The sequence below is a fragment of the Pleurodeles waltl genome, chromosome 8, assembly GCF_031143425.1.
Source record: "Pleurodeles waltl isolate 20211129_DDA chromosome 8, aPleWal1.hap1.20221129, whole genome shotgun sequence".
Lineage (NCBI taxonomy): Eukaryota > Metazoa > Chordata > Amphibia > Caudata > Salamandridae > Pleurodeles > Pleurodeles waltl.
Genome location: NC_090447.1, coordinates 1,391,298,400 through 1,391,319,049, shown reverse-complemented (window position 1 = coordinate 1,391,319,049; position 20,650 = coordinate 1,391,298,400). Strand labels below are relative to the sequence as shown.

The 20,650-nt window shown below is 44.3% G+C and overlaps 1 protein-coding gene across 2 annotated transcripts in view; it reads left to right on the top strand.

Moving 5' to 3' along the window:
- The window catches only part of DEUP1 (deuterosome assembly protein 1), a 214,781-nt gene that overhangs the window by 54,519 nt on the left and 139,612 nt on the right, over positions 1–20,650 (top strand). For both annotated transcript variants that reach the window (XM_069202449.1, XM_069202448.1), the window contains 2 exons: positions 5,082–5,336; positions 16,493–16,638. In XM_069202449.1, coding sequence (XP_069058550.1) covers positions 5,082–5,336; positions 16,493–16,638 — 401 coding nt within the window. The remainder of the gene's footprint in view (positions 1–5,081; positions 5,337–16,492; positions 16,639–20,650) is intronic.

The following is a 20,650-nucleotide window of genomic DNA, read 5'->3' as shown; positions in this document are numbered from 1 at the left end:
TTGTGTGGCTCTCACCAGGTTTGTTTTACCCCAATTCCCTTGCAAACGTCAAACTTTGACTTAAAAATAAAACATTTTTCTTTTATTTTTGTGGTGGAAAGTTCTGGAATCTGTGGGGATCCACAACCTTCCTTCCACTCAGGGTTCTCCTAAGTTTTCAGACACAAATGGTACCTTAATTGTGTGGGTAGGCCAAGCGCCCGTGGCAGAACGCGGCCCAAAACGCAACATGGCTACATCCCATTTCTCCACTCAAAGCTGACCTTTTTTGCAAAGTGGATAGCCATAAATTTTGGGCTAATGGGAATCCCTTCAAAGGGCTCCTACTTAATGTGGTTTGATCTGTTCCTGTTGCAGGAACTAGTCCCAGCCATGCAGGTGGCGTAGCACTTTTTTTTATCAGCACAAGTGGGGTAAGTTCCTGAAGATTCAGGAAGTTTCCATCTCAAAAATGTAAGGAAAATGTGTAATTTCCACCATAGTTTGAGGTTTTCAGGGCATTGTGGGTAAGAAAATCTCATGGGATCCATGCAAGGCATACCACAGTGGAATCCCCTGGTAGTCTAGCTTTCAAAAATGTCTGTGGTTCATAGGTTTTCAAGGATGGTGGCCGAGCATGGTCCCATATCTAGCTCTCCGCATATTACTTTAGTGCTTTTTGTGTCAAGGTCTCTTGGCCCATCCACACAAGTGAGGTACCATTGTTATCAGAGGAATTGGGGGGAATGATGGGTGCTAGGAAATTTGTGGCTCCCCACCTGTTCCAGGAGCTTTCCTCACAGACATATGAGTAAAGTGTGTGTTTTTAATCAAAGTTTGCAGTTTGCGGAGCACTGTGGCTAATAAATTGTTGTGGGATCCATGTGAAGCACACCATACTGGACTCCCTGGGTATCCAGCTTTCAGAACTGTCTGGGTCTGGTTGGTTTTCCCAGATGGCAGCCTACTCAAGTCTACAAAGTGCAGAGTTTCACCACCGCAAGTGGAAAGATATTGACTACACTTTACTGCCCCATATGCAAAAACAACACCCAGATGCCCTCTTATTTGCCATTGGAGTGGGATGTATTTAGTCTGCAAGGGAGCAGAAAGACCGTTGAGGCTTTAGGGGTGAAGGTGGGCAGATGTTAAGATGGACAAGACCCCATTTGATTATTTAATTAAAAATATATTCCTGCCATACAGTTGGTTTTATGGCCCCCAGGAGCGAATTGGGAGCAATCCTCCTGTCTGCCCATGAGAGTGGAAGAGGGGCCTAAAAGACTGATGTGTTCCTTTTTTTGGGGGGGGTGGCCAATGTTAGAATGGAACACCTGCACCACTTTCTTTTGCCACAAAGGCAAAATCCCTAGTGTCAAGTAGACTTTCTAATCCCACCTGGGGACATACTTGCGGCAATCTCTCAAATTGGGACAAACCTCCCACCTGCCCCCAGCGGTGCAGAATGACACTATTGCCCCTTCTGGCGAGGGGGTATAGACCAATGCCAGGATAGGCTGCACCCTCCTTTTGTTTTGCCTTCTTTTTTAAAGGCCTGGTGTTTAGTGGGCCTTCTGCCTCCTCCTCCCCCAGTGCAGATTGGGGTTGAATACCCCTATCCAACCCCCTCTGGGGGCAAAGATTCTGTTGGGCCACAACGTGGAGGGGAGCAGAGCCCATACCCATAGGCATTGTTCCCCTAAAAGAAAATACTGCATAAATGTAGGCCCTGGTGTCTAGTGGGTTTTAAGCCAGTCCCCCCCTCCCACCGGGCAGGCAAATTGGGATAATTATTACAGTCCACCCTGAGGGGGCAGAAAGACTGTCTGACTTCATGTTGGGGTGGGGGCATGGCCATCCCAATGGTGGACAAGACTCTAACCCTATACTGTTTTACAAAAAGACATTCTGTGGTGTCTGGTAGGCTACCTGCCCTCAGAAGGGGTCAGATTAGGTTTAATCACCCTCTGGGGGGCAGAAAAACTGTCACTGTAATTTTTTGGGGGGTTGGAGCATGGCCAAGCCCATGGTCGACAGCCCCACCCCTACATTTTATTTTAAAATAAACCCTGGTGTCCAGTGGAATACTGCTCCCTCCGGGGGGACAGCTCAAGGGTAAATACCCTCATGCGCATCCCTGGGGATGCAGATAAACTATCTCTGTTGTTGGGGTGGGGGCATGCCCAAGCACATGGTGGGCAGTCCCACCCCTATATTTAATAAAAACATTCCCTGAGATCTAGTGAGCTCCCCCGGGGGGAGGGGGGGGTGAGATTAGGGGTAATCCCCCCACCTGCCCTCGGGGTGGTGAGAGGCTGCCACTGTAGTTTATTGGGTGGTGGGGCATGGCCATGGCAATTCAGGGCTGCCCCCACCCCTGTATTTATTTTAGGAATAAAACCTGGTATCTAGTGAGCGTTCTTCCCCCTTGGGAAGGGAGATCAGGGGTAATTGCCGGGGATGGGGCTAAAAGACTGTCTCTCTTATTGGGATAAGGGCATGGTCATGCCCATGGTGGGCATCCCTCAACTCTGTATTTAAAAAAAACATTACCTGGTGTCTAGTGAGTCTTCTGCCCCTCTAGGGAGGGGGGGAAGAAAGACTGCCTCTGTAGTTTTTAGGGGGTGGGGGCATAGCCATGCCCATAGTGAGCAGTTCCCACCCCTACATTTATTTTAAAAATAGACCCTGGTGTCTAGTGGCCTTTCTGCCCTAGGGAGGGCAGATTGGAGGCAAATACCACCATCCTCTCCGAGGGGTGCAGAAAGACTGTTCTCATATGGTGGTGGGGAAAGCACAAGCCCTTTCCCAAGGGGCCACTCCCCCAAAATCCCTGGTGTCTAGTGGGTGGATCCCTGCTTGGGGATCACTTTCCTAAGGCAGGGATCCACTGGGCAGAGGTACAATTGGAAAGGGGAGATTCTCCCCTTTCTAACATCACCTTTCCCACCTCAGTAAGTGTTTGGGGGGAACTGAGATATGCCCCTCCAGCACAGATTCAGTGAAAGTAAAATGGGCCCATCAGCTCGTTTTACTTTCACTTTAGTGTAATGACATCAGCGTGCCCTATGCACTGATCGTCATTACACTCTTCCCAAGCAGCCTGAGGTTAAAAAATAATAAAGGAATCCCTCTGGTGCTCTACACCGGAGTGGCCTTGATTTACTTCCCCAGTGTCGGCCAGTAGCTCTAGGGAGGTACTGTCTGACACCAGCACTAAAGTGGTTAAGAGAAATTCTAAGATCCAAAGTCATCACAGACTGAAGGTACTGTTAGGTGTGTTCTCTTCTGATTTCAAGCAATTATTAACTTTGAGACCCTGAGCTAAGGAAGATACTTAAAACCTTGAACAGTGTATTCCCAAAAACTTTCAGATGTTGATAATACTAGAAGAGCAAATGTGTAAATATAGATGTTTTTGAGTGTGGCACCAAATTGGAATTGTAGAAGCTAAACACTGTCAGTGGAAGAGAATCTCAGTTCTAGAGAAAGGATATGTCTAATGCGATAGGCCGGGCTGAATGTGCTTAAAGTCCTGAGAGAATTATAAGAGGAGCTTCTAGTACTGGGATACTCAGGCGTCAGAAAACAGTGGCTTTCTCTTTGGACTCTAACTGTGAAAATGAAGGCTTTCTTTCCAGCAGTGGGGATGTGGAAAGTCACAGCAATGTGTCAAGGACGTAAACAGCTTAAGAGACAATACATCTCATCATGGGGGTATGGTGAAACACCGAGGGCATTAGTTAGACCATGTACTTCCCAGTATGTCAGAAGTAAGGTAATATTTTTTTCCAGCTCTTTTTATTGACTTTCCAACATAGAAAGTGTCCACATATATCAATCTAAGCTTGTAATTCTTGGTGCAATTCACTTTACGCCCCCCATTAGACATGTGTATACCACAAGTGAGAGTTATTAGGTTTTCACATATCGAAGTTCATGAAGTAGGATGTTCATGCATCCCAATCCTTGCTGTGTTTCTGAGGGCAGCCTCGCGACTTATACACATATTCTTCTGCCTTGGTGCAGTAGTCCATGCCGTTAGAACAGGTGTCCTCACGGGGGGTGCCTGCTCAGCCCTTCACTGCTGGTCTGTGTCTCTCTTGGCGAGTAAGAGGCCGGTGGTCACCAGTACACTAGTGCATCTTCCGTCCCCCCCCCCCACTAATCCACCAGCCCAGCAGCATCATTTTAGACTTTGGTATGACCTTACTTTCCTTCATCATGGATAGCGTACTTCATAACCTGGAACAGTATCTCTGTGTCACCGCGCATTCCCAGACAGTATGAAAAAAGGTCCCCAATGATGCCCTGCACCTGAGGCAGTGTGGGTGAAGGCCCTGTTTCATTTTACACAGTTGTGATGGGCTATAGTACACCCGATGGAGGCACTTGAGACAATCTGGGACAGACTGTACGTTGTCACAGTGTTGTTCGAGAGCATGTCGTACTTGCAGGTGGCGGTAAAATTGTGAACTATGTATGTTGAATGTGTCATTGAGGTACTAAAATGTGCGAACTGAGTTGCCCTTCTAGATGTCACATAGTTTGGAGACTCCTATATAGTCCCGGGTCCGGAATCCTAGCAAGGTAATATCTGTGCCCCAAGCAGCCACCTGGATCTGCTGTTTTGTCTCATAAAGGGCCCTGCATGTAAACTGCTACTGCTTGTGTGTGTAGTTTCTCTTTATTCAGATTGAGGCTAACAACACATTTGCTGTCACAAAAGTTCACAATTCTTCGAAATTCTGCATCAGAAAAAAATGTGATACCAGTTGCATTTCTACAATCTTGAAGATCATGTGGCGAATTCACAAAGTTTTCACTAGGCCTAAATCTTACATGTGCCAGAAAAATGTAATAATTTATATGTGTGTGGTTTACACCTGGTTGACAAAGCATGAGCGACATGTAATTGCATGAGGTTTAGGTATGTGCGTTGTGCGCCCTGATTTGTACCTTATCATTGTACTTTTGCATAAGCGGTTATGCCATATCATATTTTAGAGGGTTTTGGTGAATTGCCCATAATGTGAACCATATATAGTAATAATGACACTGAATCGTATTTTCTCTACTTTCTCACACGTTGGACTCCACAGAAACAGTCACAGGCCTACCAGGCTCAGCTAAACAGCCGCAAACATTTCCTGGACGAGGCCATTATCTCCAGTCAGTCGGACAACAGGCGTCTGAGGTGCCAGCTGGATAATTCCCAGGAAACCATCAAGAGTGATGAGATGATTATTGAGAATCTGAAGTTTGCTATGAGTGAAGTAACATCAAGCAGGAATATGCTACAAAAAGAAAATCAGCAACTTCTGCAGGAACTGACCAGGGGCCAAGAACAGTGTCAGGTAAGGAAATCTGGAGTGAGCAATTCATTATACTTTGTATAAAATATGCCTTCTCTTGGAGTATAATAGTTTCCGAGAGAATGCAGACGTTTTGTGTAGGGGCTCTGCATCAAATCAGTCTAGGGTAGGTGTAAGCACACAATGTTGCATTTGTATTTACATATTTTTAAAAGTAAAATGCTGCAAACATATTCTGTTGCTTTTTATTCAGTTTGCTTTTTACAAAATTCAGGCTTTTCTCTTACTTTCTTACAAGCTTTTATTCGATTTTTGCATATTATTTTGTTTGGCACATTGTGGAAGGAAGAACAAAAAATGTAAACAAGGACTATATCTGATTGCTGTGTCAGCTTATATTTTTGTCCATGTTTCTAGTAACAATATCTTCAAGAGGTGCCAGTTACTGAAGGAATGATAATCTTGTGATACACATAATAAAATAACAAACAGTAAATGGAAACAAAAGAAAAGTATTAATATTGGCAAAGGTAATGTAAACAGTTCAAATAAAAAGAATCTTCATATAACTTGTCTTAAAAAAAGTATAGACACAGAAGATTCAAACAAATTTCTTAAAGGCGGTCAGTGTAAAAAGTGCACACACCGTGCCATTAGCGAAGACAAAGGGCGAATTGAGGTCAAAGAACAATAACCAGCAATAACTGAATTGCAAACAAAAACTGGTAAAATCACAGAATGTTGAAATGATTGAGTTCATATGGTTTAGATTATGCACCCTTTATTAACCAAAGGTAGCACATCTTTGTTGCTGTATATGTGGAAGGTGTTTCAACACAACAATGATTGAATGGGTCATCATCATCATCATCAGAGGGATAGACTGAGCACTGGTGTTCTCGATGTAACTTGCAAGTTGAAAAATGAGGAAAGACTTGCGACAAGACCTGTGCCAATGAATTATAATTACTTCTCACTGTCCAAGGGACAGGGAAGAAACACACAATCAAATGAGGTTCAATGATTGTAGTGATCACCAAACAAAGTTTAAACATGGGCACAATTAAATAAATCGACACGAAGGTTGATAATCTACTCAGAGGATTGGGGAAAATGGGTACGAAACAATCCAGAGAGACTTCTCGTGGGAGGGCATTGGTGGACGACACAGTTCCATGTATGGGTCAAGTTTCTGAACGAGTGAGATTCTGAACACACACTGGCAAAAAGTCAAGCAAAGTCTGCCAATGAGATTTTTCATCAAATGAAAGAAATATTGATGAACGCATACTGTCAACAACCGTGGTGACGCAAGGGCACCAGAATTCTTTTTTTAGTATATTTTTTACCCCGGTTCCACTTGGGGTCCATAGATTGCTTGCCGTCTACAGGTTGTGCCTGTAGTTTATATTATGTGTACATTGTTTTCCATGACACAAGATGTTTGGTTTGTGTCTGTGCACTACATCTTTTAGATTTGCAGGTTTTTACTGCTCAAAGACCTACTTGCACAAACATGGTGGTAGGTAAAGTTGGCAGCTATGATACTGTCAGCAAAGGCTCTTGAAATTTGTTTGTATGGTGATTTTCCTCACAGATGCTGATTATATAGAATGCTTTGCATGGTGAAGGTTGAGAAGAAGACAAGTTTGGATTGCACTGATGACCAATAACATAGGATGTGGTGCACCGTTCTGTTGGCAGTAACACTAATGGAACAATTTGAGGACCGTGTACCTAAGTTAAGCACCAGGGGCAAGATTATATAAGAATACATGTAATATATTGATGTCTACCCTACAGAAAACCCACTTAAGAAGTACCACTGCCTTAATGTCTAATTGTCTGTACATAAGCACTCTGATACCTGTAGCTTTGCAGTACTATGTGTATGGTAGGGTGATGTAGGATATGGGAGGGTGTGTTAAGGTAGGATAAGGTAGGGTGTTTTGTAGTTTACAACAAAGAAATTCATCCACAAGATGTAGGAACCAAAGCAGGCTAATCTTACTCATCACTACGCATGGACTTTGAGCAACAGGAAATATTGTTCTTTTTGGGGAAAAAACTGAACTTTTGTTTCCTAAAACCCTGTCTCAAAGTAAACAACAATAAATATCTTATCTGTTTTTGTAATAGAGAGCCCACCAGTCGTGTGTCAGGTCAACTGAACTAGTGGTAAGGTAAAGGGCCCAAACATATGTCCTCTCACACTAAGGAATAAAATGGCAAAGCTTTAGGTGGATAGGTCAGCAAAACATACTAAAATGAATTCCTGGTCCCATTCCTGGCAGATTCAACAATGGTTATTCCTAAATACAATTTGAAAAGATTAAAATAACTTATGTGACAACCTTCCCAAAGCTCATGCACAAGATGTATTCGACATCAAGTCTGCTAAAGACAATAAACAAGGACAAAGGTATCTCACTAGTATATAGTGATGAGACAGGCCTTTTCAGATATGGTAGTAAAGCATGGCTTCCATGATTCCAGTGGAACATCCATCCCTTCTCTCTGAGAAATCAATTAACTCCACTGGGACAACAAAGCCTACCCTCCTTTGGAGTTTTCAAATAGGAATGGTCCTGTGGTACTGAGCGACCTCATTTGAATGGCAACAACTCAGATGAAAATGTTGTAGCCGCCATTACAGGACTCGGACACTCGTTCCCCATCACCTGAAAATGTTTTAAATACACTTTAAAAGGGCCAGGGTAGGGACACCCTGATTTTTCTGGCACTTATGGGGGGACTCAAAATAATCCCCTGTGGGCCAAAATAAAAAGAAATTGTGCTGCATCATCACAGCCCTCCCATAAAATACAGCAGTACTTCAGTGTGAGTTGTCGCTCAAGCTTCACCCCATGGTACCACGCAGGCTTCCTTGTTGAAGCTTGCATGGTACTGCAGTACCTTGGGGTGAAGCTTCAACACTGGTACCGCAAGAGCAGAGTGGAACAGAATGGGTGTCAGGGGAGACTGGGTTGGATGCAGTGCCTAGCTCTGTGGCTACTTCCCCCCATAGCCCCTGTTGCTTACAGAGGAATCGGCCACACACAGCAGGTTGGCCTGTAACCAGAGGCCGGGCCCTGTGTTATCAGTCATCAGAGATGTCATCACTGAAATTATCTGAGAGGTTCATCCACCACAGCTCCCTCCTGGAAAGTTTTGAGGAGATCCACCAAGGTGGAGCCGAGAAAGAAGGGGGTCCCAAAATACATTTCTCTCATGCAGTTTCCCATAGGAAAATTAAACAGTGATACAGCCACAACTGCTAAACGGAATTACACAAATTTGGAAAAAAGCTAGATCTTTGTCCAGAAAGTGTGCTTTTATTTGATTTGATGTAAATCCGTTCAGTGTTTTTTGAGAAATAGTGGTTGAAAATGTATAGCTATATCAGGCTGCAAAAGTACAGTGGGTCCAGCAAATCAACAGATAAGATCTGATTACCTGCCCCACATCAACAAAGATGTTTAGCAGCCATTTTAGGAATCTGACATTCACTCCAGCGTCCAGAAAAAACCCAAAAGTAACATACAGGGGGCAGGATAGGGAAACAATTACCTTCCTAGGTCTCGTGGAGATGGGGTTCCAAAGGAACGCCCTGGGGCCAAAAGCAAAAATAATAAATATATTTTAGTGGTACCGCAGTAATTGTTTTTAAAGAAAGGGCAGGCTCCCACCCTTTTAAATAGAATTCCCCCTGCCAGTGCCTAGGGAGTTGCCACATTCTTTTTAACTCTATGGGCAGAGGGGTGTGAGCGTTCCCCCTCCTTGAGCCACTTATTGGCACTATTGATGGGGGCCAGGGCACAATCTCAGGGCCTCGATGTGAGGTGTGAGAAGGGGAAGCTTGCTCCCCTTCCTCCCCAGTGGTGATGTGCCACCACAGCTCCCTCTGCCTGTGTCCGGGGGTGGCGGGCGGTCAACATAGTACAGAAACTGGGACCACATGGAGCGGTCAGGGAGAATGGCGATAGCAGCTCCTGCGCCGGCAAACAGCATTGCCGGCCGGGCAGGGATCTGTCTGCAGCACAGAAGTGGGCTCCCCATGCTGCCCCAATATTTTTTTAAATGGCAATGGCTGCAGTGGGTGCGGTCGGGAAAAAAAAAGAACATGTAGAGCAAAGCTGTATTCATAAAGAGCTGTGAGAGAAGCCACTACTCTGGCAAGGGAGCCTCCCATAAGGCCCTGCAGGGGCTTGTTGGTCAATTTCTCTCCCCTTGTGGTACCCGAAGGAGGGGAGGGGAGGGGCACCACCAACGTATCTTTGAAGTGTTGAGGAGCGATGCAGAAGGTACAGTAGCCCCCTCACCAAAAACTACCTTTAAATCTACGGGGTCATTGAATTCATGACCCCAGGGGAGTTTTTCATTATTTCAAAAGCACTTTGAACAGGGACCCCTTGTTGCTGTTTCAATGGTTGCAGTCTGTGTCCTGGGGAGTATTAAAAAAGTCTCCAAAAGACTCAAACATGTGTTTATGGGTGTTTTAAAGAAAAATGAATGCTTTATTTTAAAAAGTTTTGTGTTCAATATTACTATTAAGTACTGTGACGTATTAATAAGGAATATAATAGATTACTGTGGTGACCGTTTGACAAACCTAATAGTTCTGCTTTACATATGTTAATATGCTGCCCCCCTGATGAAGCCAACAGGCCTGCCTTTCATATTTTGGAGTTCTGACACCTTGACAAAGGCAGTAGGTGTGCGCTACCTAAAATGACACCCATTTATATTGCTAAATTACGGTAAAAGGAAATAAAAAATTCAACGAATGTTATAGATAGGTCTAGTAACAATATTTTACTTTATATTAAAAAAAACTCACAAATTAACTGAAAAAAACAAAGTTTAAATTGATGTTATAGTTAAGTGAAAATGTCAGTTAAAAGTAACATTTTAACCTAAATAATTCACAGAAATTCACCAGTTATAGTTAATTTACATAACTACAACTTGCACACTGCTTATGACCTTACATTTTACATCACTTATGATATGTTATATGATATCATTCATAACATCACTCTTTCCCCCATGCTTTGGAATGCTTTTCTTACCTGTGAAGGCCAAGAAGTGATCTACTTTTGTCCAGCTTAGCGAGGCACTAAAATCTCTGCTATTCAATGAGTTTACAGGCTAATATATTTTACTCATGATCGCTCACTTTTCCCTGTTGTTGATCCTTGGAACTGTAAAGCAATTATGTTTCTTATGGATGCTGCATAAATAGTAATGTCAAAATACAATTGGATCCTTCCAAGATCTTCCCTATTTTCATGGACAGGGCTGCTATGGATTTAATGGGAGAAGGCAGTGGTTCCTTGTGAAAGAGAAGATTGCTGCTCACAAGAGAAATACAGAAGATTCTAGCTGCCATTGCAGCCTGTGTGTGCAGTTCTAAACTGCCATTGTGACGTGTCAAGGTAAACCTCTTGTGTGGCCTAAAGCTCCCTTATTAATGCATGTAAGGTACCCCTAAATATGCCTTAAACATCCCAGAGAGCAGGATCCAGTGCATTTAAAAAGTTGGACATGTACTTTTAAGTTTTGCATGTCCTGATAGTGAAAAACACCTCAATTTGTTTTTCACTACTGTGAGGCCCACCTCTCCTGTAGAATAACTTTGGATTAACCTAATTACTTACATTACTAACTTACATTTAATATGTGATAACGTTCAATGAGGAGCAGGTAGAAATGTTGAGTTTAATATCTAAATAATTGCAATTTAAAGCCCTCTTCGATGGTAAAGTCTCCTTGTAAATCACAATTCTGATAATGCCACTTCTAGAAATTGACCTTTTCTTGACCTAACCATTTAGTGCCTACATTCTACATCCTGGGTCACCTGACTAGGTGAGCTGGCAGTTGGTCTTTGTGTATTGCTCCTAGGCAGTGAGACAAAGGGAAATAGGTGTTGGCAGGATGGGCCATCTCTAACTTGATGAGGGGGAGATGTCACCCACCACACTTGCACATCACAAACGTTCTACCTGAGAGCACTCACAAAGTGTTTGACACTAGTCATTTGTGACCCCAGGTGAGTTAAAGTTAGGGCTGGGAGGCAGGAAATTCTAGACACTTCGGGGGTGTGGAAACCTCCAGAACCATCCCTCTCCTTCAAATTGAGCACCAGTTATGAATAGTGGACACTCAGACTCAACTCTTTAATACACCTGTAGACCTGTGGAAGACTCAGAAGGGCTGCAGTGCTGCTCTGCAAGAAGAACTGCTACCCTGTTGCACTGCTGCCTTGTTGCCCTGTTGCCCTGCTGCCCCGCTGCCTGAGTGGACTCTACTTTCTGTGAGTCTTGTCCCTCAAATGGTGCCCCCTCAGTCCTGGACCACTGGAAGTGGGCCTGAAGGTGATCTGCCTCCCCAGTTGTGGTCCCGTAAGCAGAACCGACTCACCGTGACTCATCTCCTCGTATTCGCAATGGATCTGCCACAACGCAATGCATCCCCAATGCTGGACCTCGCATTGCATTCGCAACCCACAGTCTCCTCAGAACCTCCCCTGTACGACGCAATCTTGATGCAGGACTTTGCATCACATGTCCCTTATAGACGGCATCCTCGACAATGATGCAGGACTTCGCATCGCTGCCCCTCAGCTTCCTCAGAACTGCTACCTCACAATGCATCTTCAACACAGGATCTCGCAATACTTCTCATCCAGGATTTGAGATACTTTGTTCAGTGGGTACATTTTTCACACCTTGCCTCTATGTTAAGCCTGGCTGGTTTGGTTCAAAGCTATTAGAGGTTTAAACACAGGTTAAAATTTAGGGTTTACTTGTTTTTCACCCTGACAAAAGTTGTGGGTGCTGCCTGAATAGGGGTTCTTCCTCCTCAACAAGTAGCACTTTTCCCACAGCTACAATTTAAAATAAAAGTACATTGCTCACAAGTTATAACAAATATATGTTTCTCCAAATTACATTACCTAGTTTATCAGTCTTATGTACATTACCCACCCTAGTAAGAATGAATGAGCACGCCACCTGAGATCCAGCCCTCCTAATTCCCTCACTCCAAGAAAGAAGATTACCTTTGACCCACCTTCGGGGCAAATGGCCAATACATTTCTTTGCACCCACCATGCTGCCAGGATTCAAAAGACAGATGTGGGGTAACATTGGTAGATCAAAAGATGAACTTCACCCTAATGTGCCCAGAGAATTACAGATAGGATTGATTAGGTATCCTACATCAATACATATGCATGTATGGCAATTGCCAGCTGCAAAGGCAAAGTTTCTGTTATTACTGGAAGCTAAGGCTCTCTCTGACCGTATCAGCCATGTCCTTATGCTGTTTTTTACCATGTATAATCTCCAATCGGATCCTCTTCCCTAACTAGACAATACTGAATTTCTAAAGCTTCTATATCCACATACAGCAGTGACAAAAATTATTTTCAAATGTTCAGTCAAACCATCCATAAACATAATCTAAGAATCTAGGAGCATTACCTTTCCAGGAATAGGAGCATACCCAGCAATAATTTTGGTGAAGGTGTTCTTTTCCACGTCCAGCTGTCATCCACAGTCTCTAATTTTCATCACTGAAAGTCTTTTGTTACCCAAGGATGCAGGGTTCTTTTCAGCTTCAAATCAATTTGTCATCTTGACGCATGGGGCAGATTTTCCGAGACCTCTTAGCATAAGTTCTAAAACGCATGAACATTAGGACAATGTAGAGTTTCATCCCATTCCCAGTAGCTCAGAGTACAGAAGAAAAATTCCAGTTGATACCAAATGCTAATTATTTCAAAAGTTAAATATGGACATAATCTAGTCAGATGCTATCATCCTTGAAGGAAGGAGAATGGATGTGGTGTGATGTGGACTGCCTATACACACATCCTCACATCCTCATCTCATAACATCATAAAGGTTCCTTATTTTTGTATTAGGGGGCAACATTATCAAACAATATCATCCAGATTAGTTCATTTATTGCAAATCTGTGCATGAGCAGTGAACATTTTAGTTATTATTTTCCTTCTATAGTTACTGTTCCCGTCCACCTTGCCCACTGACACCCTCTGATGCCTGGTTTCTGCTAGTTTGTCTGCTCCTATTGTCCTCTATCCTGCTTCTTTTTGCTCAGTTTTCACTCTTTTCTGCTTGTTTTCTGCTCCTTTTTCCTCTCTTTTCTGCTCTTTTTCACATATTTTCCCACTCTTTTGTGCTAATTTTCTGCACCTTTTCCACTCTTTTCTGCTCATTTTCCACTCCTTTTCCCCTCTTTTCTGCTCGCTTTCTGCTCCTTTTCCCCTAATTTCTGCTCCTTTTTCTTCTCAGTTTTCACTCTTTTTTGCTCATTTTTGCCCTGCTTGCCTTTTCTGCTCCTTCACCTCTCTTCCCCATATCCGTCCTCCAGCCGATTCCCGCCTCCTGCCACCCAGCGCCGCACCCTTCCCCCAGGAACTACTTAATGGAGGCCGCAGAGCGAGCCATTAAGCAGATCCTCATGCCAGCTCCCCCTGTGATAGTCTCCTGTCCAGTTTGTCCACTGCCACCCTCTGCTGTCTAGTTTCTGCTCTTTTGTCTGCTCCTTTTTTCCTCTGTTCTGCTAATTATTTGCTCCATTTTCATTCTCGGATCTGGTGGCCAGCCGAACTCGGACCCTCTCTCACGCCTACGGGCCACGCTTGCAACCTTAGCATCATCCTCAACAGTGAGCTGACTATGAAGTGGCAGATCAACGCATACACCTCCTCCTGCTTCCACACCCTCTACATGGTCCACAGAATATTCAATTGGATCTCACCAGGAAAACTGTCATCCAGGCCTTTGTCACCAGCATCCTTGACTACTGCAACACTTTATATGATGGCATGCCTTTCCAGCTCCTAAAGAGACTCCAGACAATACATAACACTGCCGTCAGGCTCATCCTGGACCGTTTCATGGTGCACTCCCATCACCTCCCACCTCAGAAACCTCCACTGGCTCCCCATCCAGAAGAGATGTAATTTCAAGCTCCTCATGCACACCTACAAAGCCCTACATGATCAAGGACCGGACTACATCAACCACCATATGCACTTCTACCAACCCACCAGACACCAGTGCTCTTCCTCTCTGGCCCTCGCGCACACACCCAGAAACTGATGTAGCGGGCCGCTCATTTTCCTTCATCACTTCCAATGCTTGGAACGACCTACTTCTTCCCCTCCGAACTGCACCCTCACTGGAAAACTTCAGGAAGAGACTCAAGACCTGGCTCTTTGACAGAGACATGCATCCCAGCGCCCAGATACCTCCAGGGGTGACAGCGACGCACTCTATAAATGACTGATTGTTTTTTTTATTTTTATTGAACAACAAACTTTTGGAGGATCAGCAGGTTGGTGCAATAATTACAATTTGCACGTCTTCATTGTCATATTCAGTGATATATTTTACTCCAGTACAGCACATCAAGCAGTTTTTCAATCATATAATTTAACATTTTTAGGAATCAGAGACATTAGCTGCCTGGTCTTGCAACAAGCCAGGGGGGCATTGTTGGGACCTGGGCCTCTTACATCCACATCTTTTGGGCAAGCCTCCCTTACTAGGGTTTCATGTCTACTTGTGTATCTGGTCCTACGCTGTTCACTTCTTATTGAAAGTGACTAAGATTTGCTCAAGATGGTATGCTATTGAATTGTGAAATTTGGTACCGTGCTTGCTCATGGGGCTCTGGTGTCATCCTTCTCTGTCAGTTTCAGCAGGAACGTTGGAATTCCCTTATTAACCACAACAATTCTAATAGAGTCCTAAGTGGCGTTTGCAGAACTCATAACACAGTGTCATTTTGCAAAGCACTGATTCCTGCTCTCTGTACTTTTCAAATGCCCTTCTCCTTGGGGGTTCCCTTTTGACGCATGTTCAGCGACACGTGAAAAACACATGTTCCGTACATATGCACTCAACAACCAGACACCTTTTCTCCATTTCCAGCTGCTGCATCCCAACCACTGAATGGAACAAAGAAGATGACACATGTTGTCATCCTCAGATTATCGCACCATAAGTCATGTTGACCTTCAGGAGGGCTAAATCCAAAGATTCCAAAGAAGGTGGCCAACTGTACCTGAACAAAAACAGTTATGACCATCCCAGCCCAAGCCCCATGTCACACTACTGGCTCCCAGTGCAGCAAGGGGACCATTGCAAAATTCTGTACTCAGTGCTCAGGCTAGAAGCCCTCTCCACATTAAAAAACTGCATCTTACTACAGGAATCCCAGATCAGTTCACAAATCACTCATATGCCATAGAAAGTCGAGAAGTCAAAATGACTGAGGAAGAACCCTCAGGTTCCTTGGACACAGCCCATTCTTTTACTCTTAAGCTAAACAAACTGGCACTAGCTCAGAAAAACTCTGAAAACAATTCAGTTCAAGGAAACTTTCCAGGCTCAGAAGGCTGACTGTCTTAGTATCCCTGCATCTCAGGCACTTCGTGGACTCTTTCATGGTCTCAACATTCCTGGGATCAGTGAAACCACTGCTTAGACAGCAGCATTCACCAGCTCACACTCCTAAACCTATGACAGAGGCAGCAACATATGCTATGTTCTGAACCCCCTACTGGCCTGCCGTGGTCATGAGATGACTACGAAACATGCCTTGAAAAATAATTAATACTTCCTTCTGATAAGGCCTGAGGGCTCATGAAAAGGGCTCCTCTTCATCATAGTAGTTCTGCTGGAAACATTAAACATAAGGTCCAACCATCCTCGTAAAATAACACCACAGTCCAGCAGCATCATCAATATTCATGTCCTTTGGCCTGAAACCAACAGTTATTTTTCTGATAGGCCTTAAGTTCTCAGGCTTGGCTTAATACTCCAGTTTTACAACGTATGTGACGTAGAGTATTTATGTATATTTGTGTTGTAACTGAACTTGTTAGGCTCCATTACACTGCATTTTTAAAGCACTCCTGCCATTTGAAAATATCCTTGATGGAGTATTGATTGGCAGGTCCAGTGCAGTAATTGTTTTCATGATATGTGTTAAACATTCCTTTAGGACAATGATGGGCAACATGTAACGTAAGAGGGATATCACTGAAAACAATTTTAAGTCATCCTTTGCCTCATGTTGATTTGCCTTCATGTTTTCCAGCCACTTACTGAATTAAATACACTCATCAGTAATTTTACATATTTGTGTCCGAATAGAAACTGCAGGAAGAACTTTCCAAGGCAAAAATTGCATTGCAGTCGCGTGAGGACCTCTTGCGAGTTGTGGAACTGGAACACATCGAGCTGGAAAATGAAGTAGCAAAATACAGAGCATCAAGGACCAGACAAGAAAGTGTAAAAAGGTACAGATGTGTAGTAACTGAGCATCAGCAGCCCTTGTTTGTTTGAAGAGAGACATTTTGTTTTTTAATATTACCTTGTTCATCTCAGTGAGTTAGACACTTGCAGCTGACAGACAAAAATAATTTGAGATGGCTAGTAGGAGTGTTTACTGAAAATGATTTTTCCACATGGCAAAATGGGAAAACAATCTTCTTGGACTAGATTTGTTTTCTTCATTCATATACAATGAAGTGGCAGGAAATTTACCATTAAAGTAGATCAAATTTTGTCATGATAGTATCCACAGACCAGTTATTGAACATTGCTTTTATGCTGATATACCATTTACACTGCCAAGTAACACTAGACAGTGACACCATCAAACGATATAGCCATGCATTCACCAGGCCACTATATTTAGTAGTGATGAGCATTGAGGGTTACCCTGGACTAGAACTACCAGGGGAGTTAGAGGGTATGATGCTATCACTCTGTTGACAAAGCATTTGAATCCACTATATATATTTTTCACCAGCACACGACATGGAAGTTTATATCTATACTTATTCTACAGAAAATGATGCTCTTTGTATGGCAAAATGCCCAAAGCTGCTGGATGATCAGCCTAGACTCGATACCCTGATTATGCCTCTATTTTCTGGTATGGTGAGGTGTATAATTTGGTGGAAATTCCACGGAAGCTTGGAGGGGGGCGATATTGAGGAATAGTGTGAGTTGGCATTTTAAATTCGTGTTTGGCATCGTTAAGTGGAGTTATACGATTTTAGTTTTGTAGAAGGTGGGTGTACTATGCTGGAACTTCTGAAGCGTAAAAGGAGTACATGGATCCTCCTAGTGAAGCTGTGAGGGAGGTATACAAGTAATCTGTATGGATAGTACATAGAGAGCCCGCTGAAGCCTTATGAGTGTCAGGGTAGTTGTTAGGGAGCCTGGTAGCAAGTGGTAAGGTTGACCTGGGAGCAACTGGAACTAGAAATGGGACCTATTCAAGGCTGAGAGAAGACCTTTGAGGGTAAACTTTGGGTAGAGCTGCATAAAAGGCAACAATGAAAGGCATTGTTATGTTATGTTTATTTGTATAGCACACTATTCACCTGAGAGGGTATCACCTGTGCGGTTCCCACAAAAAGCCAGGTCTTCAGCTTCTTGTGGAACTCAAGAAGGGAGGAGGAGGCACTGATGTGTTGAGGGAGGTTGTTCCTTGTCTTGGATGCAATGTAGGAGAATGAGCAACCTCCAGTTTTGCTTTTGCTGATGCGGGGAGTGTCTGCGGGTGAGAGTGAGGCAGAGCGTAGGTATCTGGTGGGTTGCTCAAAGTGTATGTGGCTGTTCAGGTATTCTGTTACTGTGTTGTGTGGGGGGTTTAGTATGCTTGCGTGAGAAGTTTTAATTGGCTGTGCTTGTGAACAGAAAGTTAGTGAAGCTTCCTGAGGTGCGGTGTGATGTGGGTGAAGTGGGGGGGGAGAATATGAGTCTCGCATCAGTGCTCCGGATGGTCTGGAGTCTGTGTAGGAGTTGTTTGGAGGTTCTGGTGTAGAGAGTGTTGGCATAATCCAGCCTGCTGGTGATGAGTACTTGCTTGATGGTCTACCTGGTTTTCTAAGGCAACCACTTGAAGATGCTTTGCAGCATGTGTAGGATATAGAAGTAGGAGATGCACACTGCATTGACTTGAGCCGTCATGTTGAGACGACCAGCTGGACCGAGCTGGTCGTCTAAGATGATCCCTAGATTTCTTGTGTGCACGTACATAGGTGGTCTTGTTGCTAAAGACCAGTATTTCCGTCTTGTCAGAGTTAAGCGTCTGGCAGTTGGTTCAGATCCTGTCTGTTACCATAGTCATGCAAGTGGTGAAGTTGGTTCTGGTGGTGGTTGTCTTGTCCATCAGGGAGAGGATGAGTTGGATGTCATTGAGGTAAGAGATGACAGTGATATCTTGTGATCAGATGATGTTAGTGAGTGGTGTCATGTATATGTTGAAAAGTGCGGGGCTGAGGGATGATCCCAGTAGGACTCCTTATATCAGTATGTTGTTCTCTGATGAAGGGTGGCAACCGGACCCTTTGGGTTCTTCCTGTGAGGAAGGAACAGGTCCATCTTAGAGCACATTCTTGTATGCCAATCTCATGGAGTCTTCTGATGAGGGTTTTGTGGGAGCCAGTGTTGAAGCCTTGGAGGAGTCAAGCAGGATGAGGGCAGCTGTTTCTCCTTGGTACAAGATGATTTGTATATCATTGGTGGCCGCAATGAGTGCTGTTTCAGTGCTGTAGTCCTTTCTGAATCCTGATTGAGTGTTGTCTAGGAAGTTGTTGATTTCTGCAAGTTTCCAGTCTGAGAAAGTGGTGGACATGATGGAGGTGTTGATGATGTAGGTCAGGGTGGTGCTGATTGGCTATGTTCTCAGGTTGTAGATATTGGGGCCCCTGAGCGAATGGTCCACATGATTGCCGCTGTGTCGTTTCTTGTGAGGATTGTCCGTTCGGTCAGGTGGCCATATTGGTTGGTGGTAGGTAGGTAGGTTAGTAATAAGTTCTCTGGGTTGGGTTGGTGTGCAATTTTTCCATGGAAGAAGTTAGGTAGGTTGTTTCAGAGTTGGTGGGAGACAGCAATGTTGACAGTGGCTGAGGGCGAGGTGAAATCCTTGACGATCGAGAAGATATCCTTGCAGCTTTTGGAACTTCCTTCAATGCGGTCCTCTAGTACTTTTATCTTGGTGTTTCCTATTTGTTGGGGATAGCATCTGAGTGCACCCTTGCAGGTGGTTCTGCCTGTGGCGCCCTGGCTGGCTCTCCAAATCTTTTCTATCTGTTTACAATGTCGTTTGGAGTCTCAGAGAACTTCTGTGTTCCAACTGGGCTGTTTTTTTTATGTAGTAGTCTTGTTGGGTTTGATGGGTGTGAGGGAGTCAGCGCAGTTTTTGATCCAGTTTTTGAAGTTGTTGATGTTAAGGGTTGTCTGTGGGACTAAAGTGATCCATGCTGATGGCGCTAAGCCAGTCTGCTTCTGTGATTTTGCCCCAGCTGCAGCTTGGAATGCTGAATTTGGTAGGGGTGTTGACTTGAGGTGTGTTGATTTGGTAGTGGAGAGTGGAGCGGTCAGTCCATGTGGGCAGTATGGTGGAGTTGTATTTGATGCTGTTGCTTGTGGTGAATGTGGGGTCTAGTGCATGCCCTGCGGTGTGTGTTGATTCTGAGACAAGCTGAGTGGGTCCAGTGTTGCTCAGGGTTTCAAGGTGTGCCGTGAAGTTGTGATTGTTTCGAACTTCCAGGTAAAAGTTCAAAGTAGGCTCTGGAGTCGATGGTGAGTGAAGCAACGAAATCAGTGATGAAGTTGGTAAAGGTGGCTCATGGTCAGAGGGTGGACAGTAGGCAAGGGTTTCGTTCAGGGTGAAGTTTTCAGAGATTTACAGCTTGAAGTGCAGGTGTTCCATGACTGGGGTGGCTTTCTCTGTGGATGTTGGGTATTTGGTGGTTTCTTTGTAGATGATAGTGTGACCTCTTCGGGCTTACAAAGGTAGTACTGTCAAGCAATCTTGTTGCCCACTAGGATGGCTGTGGTGATGTCGGGAACCATAAAAGGGTTGCGCCAGATCTTTGTGATGAAGAGGATGTTGGGTGCATTGCTGCTCAGCAGGTCCCATATTTCTGTTGTGTGTTTTCTGAGTGATCATGTGCTGAGAAGCATGCATGTGAGTGGGTGTTGGCATGCAAATTTGCTGTGGTGGGTGATGTAGGGTGGTGGTTTAGGCATTATTGGTGCTTGTCTGCCATCTGTGTTGGGGAGGGGATGTTGAGGGCGTTGTTAGTATTTGCATGAGGTGTGGGTGGGTGGCTGCTGAATAACTGGCAGCAGGTAAAAGCTCTTTTCCTGGTTTCCTGGTTTGAGGCATGGTGAGGCACAGCAGCAGTTAGGGAAATGATGTCCAAGGTCTTGTGACCTAAGGCATTCTGTGGAGTATCACTGGGTAGTGATCGGAACAGGGTTCCTGGGGCTGGACGCGGTCCTGGGGTG